Below are 11,156 nucleotides of genomic sequence, written 5' to 3' on the forward strand. Positions count from 1 at the left end.
TACCCAGCCCCACAAGGACCAAAAATCTCACTCCAAGCTGAACTGAAAAGTTGGCAGCCCTGCATGTATCTTGCATGTCTTGTTGAGGAACGTTAAAAGCTCAAACAGCCTCGTGGACACATACGCCATCTACTGTTTATTGTGCAAGACAATGTGTTACGTCATGTAGCATAACTAACATGACTAACATTGCTAATTTACCGGTATAGGTAGATTAATTTGCATTTAAATAACACACGAGCAGAACGACATTTCTGCTCTTTATAAATCGCCTTCATAAATCACACTTAAAAACGTTAGAGATTTTTCATATAAATTAATATGACGATTGAATAATAAGCAATATCGACTGTAATAAACAAAGAAAGTTTTACTAGTAACACTTAAGTTTACAATTACTTTCAGTAAATAAGTTGGCATGGCTGAGTTTCGTTCTCTGACTTTTATTATGAAATATATTTTCGCGGCCATATTGAAAATGTTAACTGCTTGATGAGAGCTAAGAACAGAAACAACTTGTTGTATACATTTTAATCGGCTGATGCTACCATGGACGAATATCTCACTGTGAGTGTGAAACGTTGAGCATGATATTTTTGCCTTTTCTCATAGCGATTTGTTTGGTGAGCAGAGTTGTAGCTGTTGATTTGCCTGTTGGTCTGTGCATTCAGGATGGATACAGTGAGCCATGCGCTCAGTGCGCTGCTGTTGACTGGGGAGTTTCAAACGAGGGACAGTTCTTCTGCAAAAACTGTTACAATGTGACCGAGGTTAGTCTATAGTTTAGCTATATATTAATTGTCATGAGTGTTACACCGCATTACTAGATGCTTACAACATCACTGTACTTGTACTCATATGTACACAATGACAGCGTTTATTAGGTTATTCCATTTGATAAACAAAACGTGTGAAACATCAAATAATAATACAAATAAATCATAATAATACGAATATAATGGCAAACTCCCTAGGCTAACATTTCTTTTATTATTCAAACTGGAAAGTGTGTTTTTGCAACAACAAAAAAACAGATTCAGACATCACACAATTCTTCTTGCACAGATTTAACAAATCACTGTGTCTTTATATTTTCATATGTGAAAAAATTATGTGATTGCTCCTAGAAAATGAGAGAGGTGACGGACGAATTCACCCTTTACATAAAGAACAGCAGGATCTCAAGGATTGCAAAACCCATGAAAACTGAAAAGAGTCAGTCAAAGGCTATGGTCCTTTATTTGCCTGTTGTTTACCTGAGAACTTTCTGTGATGGCTTCTTTTTGTATTTTCAGAATGTGCACGAGAGTGGATGGTCTGTGAGGGTTTTCAGGTCGTTCTGAAATGCCAGGCTGATGCTTTGGTTAGTCTTGGTGTTTGTTTGCAGTTTAAGGTCAGTTGCTTCAATTTGACAGTACAAGAGGTGCTGAGAATAGGACTGCCTGTTTTAAAAATAGTGTCTTTTTTATTCATAGACAGAAGTATTGTGGAATTTCTGGACGAGATACCTACAGAACACCAGGCAAGCTTTCGTCAGCAACCCGATTTCCACTGTGGTAAGTGTAAAAACATTTTTAATGATAAACCATGTATAATAAATAATGATGTCTTCCCCATCTTCTTCAGGATCAAAACTCTGAGTCGGAGAGTGAGACAGAGTCTGTGGTCTGTTCTGAGTATTCATTTTGGAATGGGGCTCCTTCAGAGGCAGGAGAGGTGAAAGACTCAGGTGAAACCTTTCTTCCCTGGTACCTCATTTAAAGCACTGCATTTTATTCACAACCAAACATGTTATTGCCGTAGGCAGCTCCACTGGTGGACGGTCAGGCTCTTTGGATGCTTTGTCATACAGTCACAGGGTAGACAGGAAAACCTATAATGTTATGACCATGCCACGGACACTAGCCCTGTGCTATCTGGCTCTGCTGTGGGTGCGAGAGGCCATCACTCTGGCTGATTTACTGAGGTGTGGAGTACGAACGCTATTTCATAAGTGCTATTAATCGGCAGATATATTTAACCGTTTTTTAGTCAGTTATTATAACAATAGCTCTAAGTTTTCTGTGACATTTTTGAGGATATTTGTATTAGATAAAAGACTATCTTTTGTGATTTTATTGCAGGCTGGTGAAAGAGAGACATGTTCCATACTTAAACATTCATGACAATTTTCCAGAAGATATGAAACTTTTTGGGAGAGATTCTCTAATCTTTCGAGTGGACGTGAGGAAAATTCAATCCATTTCTTTAGTCGTGAATGTTTTAAGGTGTATCTGTTGTGTTCTGATAACTGTGACTTCTGCTGTTTTTCTTCAGTCCATACCTTCATACTCAACGGTCCACAAAGAAGCTGTAGATCTGGCTCAGGTTATGAAATTGCCTGCCTTCCCAATGGTCTCTCAAGATTGCTTGCTCCACCCAATTCCACTTACTGTCCGCTATCTGCTGGAATCCAACCTACCTGGTAAGAAGTGCAATAGTTGAAGCTTATTTATGTGACTTTGAATTATTTTTTTATGAATGTACCCCCATCTAATCCAACCTACCTGGTGGGTTTTCTTGTAGGGTTAATTCAACCTTTTTTTATATAAAGTCACCTAACATCTAAACCCTCTGTTATGCTTTTCATGTTCGTTGTTCTTCAGATGGGCTTCTTGTTTGGGTCCACAAGGTTATAGATGAAGCTTCAATGGGAGATGACTCCTTCCTGACCTTTGACCCTGTCAAGCAGAAGCCTGCTCTCGTATGCTATGACATTCAGGCAGCAGCTGTCATTATTGTCACCATGAAGCTCCTTTTCAAGTTGGATGATCGGGTGGAGTGGTACGTCTCAACAAAGACCAAAAAGATTTATTTTTGTAACTAGAGCGTCACTGAAAATGAAGAATCATCTTTCAAATTTACTAACTTTATTAACTTGTTGCATACATTTCTTGTTGTGTTTTAAGGACTTCATCTGGGAAAGCAGCCAGTGAGAAGAAAAAGAAAGGTCTTAATTTGTGACATTTTGCTATAATATAAACAATATTTAGTTGCATACTTTGATGCGTATCATTTGTAGTTATTTACCTTACGATGTGCTCTTAACAGTGTTCAATGTAGAAAGGTGGTATAAAGTAATGCAGCCTGCCTTTGAGCGAGCTCGACAGAAGATGGAACGAGAAGAAGCCCGGTAGGTTGCGTGAAAGCTCTGACTGAGATGTTTGGCTTTGTGAGTGTTTCATATTGTAAACATGTCGTGGTGGATGTGGTGTCGTTTTTGCTTTTACAGACAACTATGGAAATCCCACAAACCTTTCATCACATCTCTAAAAGACAAGAGTTTGGTTTTCAAAAAGAGACGTAAGCAAATCTGATCAGATGTACACACCTCATGAGTGATGTCATTATCGCAGTATTTCGTATAATGATTTGTGCTTTGTCATCTTCAGGTGTGGTTAATCATCTGCAGCACAGATTTCAGAAGTTAACTGACTCCACTCCAGAACAACAGTGTTTCACCACAACCGCTTTCTCCAGCTTTCACTTCCACTGGGGAAAAGAACAGGGTTCAGACGGTCCCAGTTTGCATCAACACCGGCTGCACTGTACCTTCAAGAAAAAAGGGGTCAAGAGGCTTACCAACCGAAAATACTGGCATACAGTTCTAAGTGTCTGCCCACCGTGAGTCATTGAGTGCTCTTCTGGTATACCAGTTTGACACCATTTCTGTTAAATCTATTGGATGCTGCTTGTGGCACAGAAATTAAACAACAGTGGTTTCATAAATAAGAGTCATAGAAGTGACCATCACAAAGCATTACAAGACCTCTGGTTACAGAGATTAAATTATTGTGTATAAACTATTTCTGATTCTGACTAACCTGATCTTTTGTCCTTGTTTAGTACTTGTAGCAATCATTTCTCAGAAATTGAGGCCAGCCTGCCCAGGATGTACGTGTGGCTCCTTGATCTCTTCTCATTTCTGCTGGGGGTCAGTCAAGCACAAGTCCACAAAGAGGTCCTCAACGTAGAACGATGCTTAATGGAGAGAGAACTTCTGTCTGTGTCTAAAGAGACTCCTTCCCCCAAAAAACGGACAAAAAAACCTAGAAAAATCTAAGGCAGTGGAATTTTTTCTCAAATATACCTTTTTCACAATTTGATCTGTGGCATGATCTGTGATATGACCTTTGTAAGGTTTAAATAATGTAAAGTTTTGTTTTTATTTGGATAATTACCATGTCAGTGAACTGTACTGTATTTATTACCCATTTAGGCCACACCCACACCAGGGGAAAACAATGCAACCCTCTCCATTTCTATTGCGGGAAGCTGCCTCTTTATTTCTGACTTATAACCAGGTGTAAAGAGTACCTGAAAACCATACTTAAGTAAAAGTACATATACCTTGCAGCGAATATTACGCCATTACAAGTTACAAGTCTCCATTCCAAAACGACTTCAGTAAAAGTCTTAGAGTATCTGATTTTGACAGTACTTGAGTATTTTACTCGTACTGAATGTAGGCTCAAAGCAGCACTAGTCGTCAACACTTAAGAGACATGTCAGTGAAAAACAAGAAACAGTTGATTTGTGAGGAGAGAAATCGCATTTATTTTCTTAAATCATAATAAGACTGAACACCTTAAAATTGCAACAAATCATGGTCGACACCATAACCCACGTCTATTACAAACACCCAAGTCTCATTTAAGCTCAAGTAAACCTTCAAAAATGTCTCTTCAATATAACAGATAAATAAAATAATGTTAAGTCAAATTAAAAAGTCAAAGCCTTAATGCTGGTTTTGGCCTCATCGCAAGCAGCAGTCATGTTCTCATTTCACATATAAACTGCCAGCGATTGACAACTACCTGATAATGCACCCGTATTCACATAAAAAGCCATGTTGACAAGTTTTAGTAAGTAAGTGCAAAATCAACAAGATATAGTAGCTTCAATGCCCTGTAAATGGCAATATTAATTATTCTGTAGCAAAAATAAACTGCTGCAAAAAAGATTGGTGCCATGCAAAATGTAATGTGTAATTGCATTAGTCATTACAAATGTAGTGGAGTAAAGAGTACATATGCTTGTTCAAAAATGTAGTCAAGTAGAGAGTGAAAGTTGCTAATGTCTTTAATACTCAGTAGAACCAAGTAGCCAAAAAGATACTTAAGTACAGTAACTAATTACATTTACTCCAATACTTTACACCACAGCTTATAACAAAAAACAGAACGATGTCTAAAAGCTGCTGCGTGATAAGGTGTACAGTAAAGCTAAAAAAAAACAGAACTAAGTTTTATGAGCTACGGAACCAAAAGCCAGACTTTAAGGGGACAATAGTGGATACATGCAATAAGACGTGAAGCATCAGCAGGAAGAATCGGTAAATTGTAGGATCCTGACACACTCCGTATGCCTAACGATACGTGTGCACAGTAAACAGTTTGTCACTTGTGAATCAAATATCCAAACGTCAGTTTTATATATTATGTTTCTGTAAGCTAAGCTCTAAACTGTAACGTTAGCATTTTGACACTGTGCAACTTATTAGAATGTGGATAAAGCAAAAAGCTACGCAGTAACGTTATGTTTGCGAGTGCTAATATAAACAGCTTCTCCAACTACGACAATATGTCGCGCTCCACTTTTGTGTCCTTAAACGCTCGTTTTTTTGGGGTGGACAGCTTATAAAAACGTAGTTCTGTTTTTTTTAGCTTGTTTACTGTACACCTTGTCACAGCAGTTTTAAACATCGTTCAGTTTTTTGTTATAAGTCAGAAATGACAAGGAGGGTTGGAATGTTTTCCCAACAGTGGGAGTGTTTTTTACACAATGACGCGTTGCGCTCTGTCTCTATTCAATGCTTTAAGGTGAAACTGTTAAATTTTCACCATTGCTTGCTGGTGTGAAGCATCAACCTAGCAAAATCACATTAAAGGGAAAAAATCTGTTCTCAATATGTCTTGTTGATATGTGGTGTTGTCATAATTTGTATTTACAATATGATTTGGAGCAATCTTACTTTTTTTGACCAAGTAGTTGCAGAAAATGTAAAAGCTGTAAAAAAACATTTTTTAAAAATAATTGTAACAACATTAGGATTAGATTTTAAAAAAAATGGGGGGGGCATTATTGTGATGTCTGATCGGATATTATGTTCCGCATGTAAATGTAACGTTATGTGATATCTATAAATCACACGAAAAATATTATTATGTAAACAGTACACGTGACTTTAAATTGGTCAATTTGCATTATAAATTATTCAAATAAGGAATATTAACCGTGAAAACCAAAGAAAAGTTTATTAGTAACACTAAAGTTTTCATTAAGTCTCTATTTACATTATTGGCTAGTATGAAGTTCGTCCTCTGGCTTTTATTATGAAAAAAATGTTTTGCCGGCCATATTAAAAAACGTGAACGCTGCTTGATGAAGCTAGCGAAACAAAACTTGATACAAGAACTTTAATCGGCTGATGCTACCATGGACGAATATCTCACTGTGAGTGTGAAACGTTGAGCATGATATTTTTGCTTTTTCTCATAGCGATTTGTTTGGTGAGCAGAGTTGTAGCTGTTGATTTGCCTGTTGGTCTGTGCATGCAGGATGGATACAGTGAGCCATGCGCTCAGTGCGCTGCTGTTGACTGGGGGGTTTCTGTAGAGGAACAATTCTTCTGCAAAAAGTGTCACAATGTGATCGAGGTTTGTCAAATAGTCACATGTGATTAATTGTCATAAGTGTCACACTGCCGCGAATGATTATTTTTAGGGTCTTTCGCAAATCACACACATCACACAGTTAAAAATACGTCTGCACTATGCTGGTTAGACGCTTAGTGCATTTCATTGGATAATGGATGGTAACGTTAACAGTGTACCCACACAGTAATGCAAGTTAAAGACATGATCTTACGTAAAATGTGACCGAAATAATATTACAATGCCAAACTATCTAGGACAACATTTATTATTGATTTATTTTACAATTTTCAAACAGGCCACTCAAGTCATTCACTGAATTGTGAAACTTTTTTTCTAAATGCAACTGATCCAGAGATTGACACACATGAATCAAACAATTCGAGGACAGATTTAACAAATCGCCATGTCTTATCATTAGCCTATATCTTCACATGTGTAAATATGATGTGATTGCTTTTAGAGAACAATAGACATGGTGGGTGAGTGCAGCCTTTACAGCAACCACAGCAAAATCTCATACATCGCAAGACCCAAGAATACTGCAATGGGTCAGTCAAAGCCTTCTGTCCTTTATTTACCTTTGGTTTACCTGAGAACGTTCTGTGATGACTTCTTTTTGTATTTTCAGAATTTCCACAAGACTGGATGGTCTGTGAGGGTTTTCAGTTCGTTCTGAAACAGCAGGCTGATGCTTTGGTTAGTCTTGGTGTTTGTTTGCAGTTTAAGGTCAGTTACTTTCATTTACTAGTTGAAAGTACAGGAGGTGATGAGAAAACGGCGTGTCTCATTTACTGTTTTATTTTACAGACAGATGTAATGTGGAATTTCTGGAAGAGATACCTGCAGAACACCAGGCAAGCTTTCGTCAACAATCCAGTTTCCGCTGCAGGGTTTTCAGCGGTAAATGTAAAAGCATTTTTTGATAAAAATATATAGGAATTTTCGTGTAAGCCACTGCATGTTCACAAAAGTCTTCCCCATCTTCTCCAGGATCTGAACTCTGAGTCTAAGAGTAAGCCAGAGTCTGTGGCCTTTTGTGAGGAGTCATTTCTGATTGGAGCTCCTTCAGAGGCAGAGAAGCCAGCCTCAGGTAAAACCTTTCCTCCCACTGTCAGCAGATACCTTTTTTAAGCAATGCGTTTTGTTTACCATCTAAACATGTTTTTTTCTCCAGGCTGCTCCAATAAAAGACGGTCAGGCTCTTTAGATGCTTCGTTATATGTGAAAGGAAGGAAGAGCCGTAATGTTATGACCATGCCACGGACACTGGCCCTGTGCTATCTGGCTCTGCTGTGGGTGCGAGAGGCCATCACTCTGGCTGATTTACTGAGGTGTGGAGGACATACTCTGTTTTATGTTAAGTGCTGTTTGCTGAATGTTTTTGTCAGTTTCGTGACGACAGAAACTTTCCGTCATGTCATTACCATCATGTTGTTCTAAACATTTCTGCTGTTATTTCTGATTTGTGTTGACATTTTTTGTTGAGACAATTTGAAACCATTTTTTAATGCTTGTTTTATTTTTTTGCAGGCTGGTGAAAGAGAGATGTGTTCCATATTTGAACATTCATGAGTATATTCCGAAAGATATGAGAATATACGGACAAGATTCCAAAATCTTTCGAGTAGATGTGAGGAAAAATCAGTCTGTTTCTTTAGTCGTGAATCAGTGCAGCATGTTTTAAGGCGTTTCTGTAAACGTCTCTGCTGTTTTTCTACAGTCCATACCTTCATACTCAACGGTCCACAAAGAAGCTGTAGAGCTGGCTAAGGTCATTAAATTGCCTGCCTTCCCAACGGTTTCTCAAGATTGCTTGCTCCACCCAATTCCACTTACTGTCCGCTATCTGCTGGAATCCAACCTACCTGGTGGGTTTTCTTGTAGGGTTAATTCAACCTTTTTTTATATAAAGTCACCTAACATCTAAACCCTCTGTTATGCTTTTCATGTTCGTTGTTCTTCAGATGGGCTTCTTGTTTGGGTCCACAAGGTTATAGATGAAGCTTCAATGGGAGATGACTCCTTCCTGACCTTTGACCCTGTCAAGCAGAAGCCTGCTCTCGTATGCTATGACATTCAGGCAGCAGCTGTCATTATTGTCACCATGAAGCTCCTTTTCAAGTTGGATGATCGGGTGGAGTGGTACGTCTCAACAAAGACCAAAAAGATTTATTTTTGTAACTAGAGCGTCACTGAAAATGAAGAATCATCTTTCAAATTTACTAACTTTATTAACTTGTTGCATACATTTCTTGTTGTGTTTTAAGGACTTCATCTTGGAAAGCAGCCAGTGAGAAGAAAAAGAAAGGTCTTAATTTGTGACATTTTGCTATAATTTAAACAATATTTAGTTGCATACTTTGATGCGTATCATTTGTAGTTATTTACCTTACGATGTGCTCTTAACAGTGTTCAATGTAGAAAGGTGGTATAAAGTAATGCAGCCTGCCTTTGAGCGAGCTCGACAGAAGATGGAACGAGAAGAAGCCCGGTAGGTTGCGTGAAAGCTCTGACTGAGATGTTTGGCTTTGTAAATGTTACATACTGTATATTGTAAACTGTATCCCGGTTGATCTATTGGTAAATTATGATTGTAAACACTAAACGGTCTATTTTGAGATCAATTGGACCACATTCAGAGGTAGTGGTAATTGTATGTGACCACAATGCATTAATGTTCTTTTAAAAAAATATTCCACAGAACTTCTTTTTGTCTTTGCATACGTGTTCTTTATTGCCACTTTTTCTACAGTTTCTAAAAACACATCTTTTGCTTTTACAGACAACTATGGAAATCCCACGAACCTTTCATCACATCTCTAAAAGACAAGAGTTTGGTTTTCAAAAAGAGACGTAAGCAAATCTGATCAGATGTACACACCTCATGAGTGATGTCATTATCGCAGTATTTCGTATAATGATTTGTGCTTTGTCATCTTCAGGTGTGGTTAATCATTTGCAGCACAGATTTCAGAAGTTAACTGACTCCACTCCAGAACAACAGTGTTTCACCACAACCGCTTTCTCCAGCTTTCAATTCCACTGGGGAAGAGATGACGGTTCATACGGTCGCAGTTTGCATCAACACCGGCTGAACTGTACCTTTAAGAAAAAAGGGGTCAAGAGGCTTACCAACCGAAAATTCTGGCATACAGTTCTAAGTGTCTGCCCACCGTGAGTCATCGGGTGCTGTTGGGGATACCAGTTTGTTCGACACTAGTTAATTAGATGAAATCCATTAGATTCTGCTTATGTCACATACTTGCATGACTTGAAAAAGTTACATTCAAAAGCATTAGGAAGGCCTTTGGTTACTGTTATTGTGCATGAACTGTTGTTCTTATTCTGACAAGCCTGATCTCTTTTCCTTGTTTAGTACTTGTAGCGATCATTTCTCAGAAATTGAGGCCAGCCTGCCCAGGATGTACGTGTGGCTCCTCGATCTCTTCTCATTTCTGCTGGGGGTCAGTCAAGCACAAGTCCACAAAGAGGTCCTCAACATAGAACGACGCTTCCTGAAGAGAAAACGTCCGCCTGTGCCTAAAAGCACTCAACGTCCGTCTGTGACTAAAAAGACTCCACGTCCGTCTGCGACTAAAAAGACTCCACGTCCGTCTGCGACTAAAAAGACTCCACGTCCGTCTGCAACTAAAAGTACACCACATCAGTCTGCAACTGAAAGGACTCTGCGTCCTCGGAAAATAACAAAAGCGTAATAAAACAGGCATGCTAATGTATTCTCAAATATATATTTGCGAATCATTTCAAGAATTTTATAAGTTGTCTGTAGCCAGTGACATGATGTGTGATATGACCTTTGTAAGGTTCAAATAACATGAAAGTTTTATTTTAATCGGCTAATGAGCATGACATTGAACTGTACTGTATTTCATTTCAGTACAAGTATGTCCTATTTAAAGTTTTTTGATGAAATTGTTAAACTTTCACCTTCCTGATGTGAGCATCAATCTACAAAAATAACATTAAAGGGAACAAAATTAGTTTCTAAAGATACCGAATTGGTGTTTTTTTTGTCATTTTTATAATTTATATTCACAATATGCTTTGGAGCGTCTATGTTTTGCTTAAAAATATCTATCCCATTCGTGTCTCTTGAATGTATGTTGTAGCCAGAGCCATTGAGAGAGAGAGTTACGCCACCGGAAGTTCAAAATTTTTGCGCGTCACGTGATTCATAAAGGCTTCAGATAGTTCCAGGAAATTGTTTTCTCTTTAAATGCTTTATTTCTTTTGCTTTTTATTCATTAAATGACTTGCATCTTTAAATGGGTTAAAAGTTTACATCAGTTGGTCTGTTTAGCCGCAGCTCCATGCGTTACTGTTAACTTCCGGGAACTATTGAAAACCTCCTTGAACCATCAACGTTTGCCAAATTAACGTTTTTCACCGCGGAACTGGGATACTTTCAAACTATTGTTGCGTGTTGTTTTTTATTTT

The 11,156-nt window shown here is 38.2% G+C and overlaps 2 protein-coding genes across 4 annotated transcripts; both read left to right on the forward strand.

Moving 5' to 3' along the window:
- Positions 1–462: 462 nt before the first annotated feature.
- Positions 463–5,937, forward strand: LOC130565783 (TATA box-binding protein-associated factor RNA polymerase I subunit B-like). Of its 2 annotated transcripts, XM_057352849.1 has the most exons (15): positions 463–567; positions 672–770; positions 1,128–1,215; positions 1,296–1,393; positions 1,476–1,556; positions 1,627–1,729; positions 1,804–1,966; positions 2,124–2,223; positions 2,317–2,464; positions 2,646–2,823; positions 2,949–2,989; positions 3,091–3,172; positions 3,272–3,342; positions 3,432–3,663; positions 3,886–5,937. In XM_057352849.1, exons 1-15 carry the CDS (start codon positions 550–552, stop codon positions 4,100–4,102), a joined length of 1,719 nt encoding a protein of 572 aa, XP_057208832.1. In that variant the 5' UTR covers positions 463–549; the 3' UTR covers positions 4,103–5,937. The 2 variants fall into 2 exon arrangements, with proteins under 2 accessions (XP_057208832.1, XP_057208833.1); XM_057352850.1 differs by lacking the exon at positions 1,128–1,215 and having other exon boundaries at positions 551–567.
- A 414-nt stretch (positions 5,938–6,351) lies between these two features.
- Positions 6,352–10,927, forward strand: LOC130565877 (TATA box-binding protein-associated factor RNA polymerase I subunit B-like). 2 transcript variants are annotated; one of them, XM_057353000.1, is made up of 15 exons: positions 6,352–6,495; positions 6,600–6,698; positions 7,159–7,246; positions 7,327–7,424; positions 7,506–7,598; positions 7,689–7,788; positions 7,873–8,029; positions 8,229–8,328; positions 8,419–8,566; positions 8,663–8,840; positions 8,966–9,006; positions 9,108–9,189; positions 9,481–9,551; positions 9,641–9,872; positions 10,075–10,927. In XM_057353000.1, exons 1-15 carry the CDS (start codon positions 6,478–6,480, stop codon positions 10,412–10,414), a joined length of 1,845 nt encoding a protein of 614 aa, XP_057208983.1. In that variant the 5' UTR covers positions 6,352–6,477; the 3' UTR covers positions 10,415–10,927. The 2 variants fall into 2 exon arrangements, with proteins under 2 accessions (XP_057208983.1, XP_057208982.1); XM_057352999.1 differs by having other exon boundaries at positions 6,353–6,495; positions 7,506–7,604; positions 10,075–10,924.
- The last annotated feature ends 229 nt before the right edge of the window (positions 10,928–11,156 follow it).

Source organism: Triplophysa rosa, linkage group LG15 (assembly GCF_024868665.1).
Source record: "Triplophysa rosa linkage group LG15, Trosa_1v2, whole genome shotgun sequence".
NCBI classification, from domain to species: domain Eukaryota; kingdom Metazoa; phylum Chordata; class Actinopteri; order Cypriniformes; family Nemacheilidae; genus Triplophysa; species Triplophysa rosa.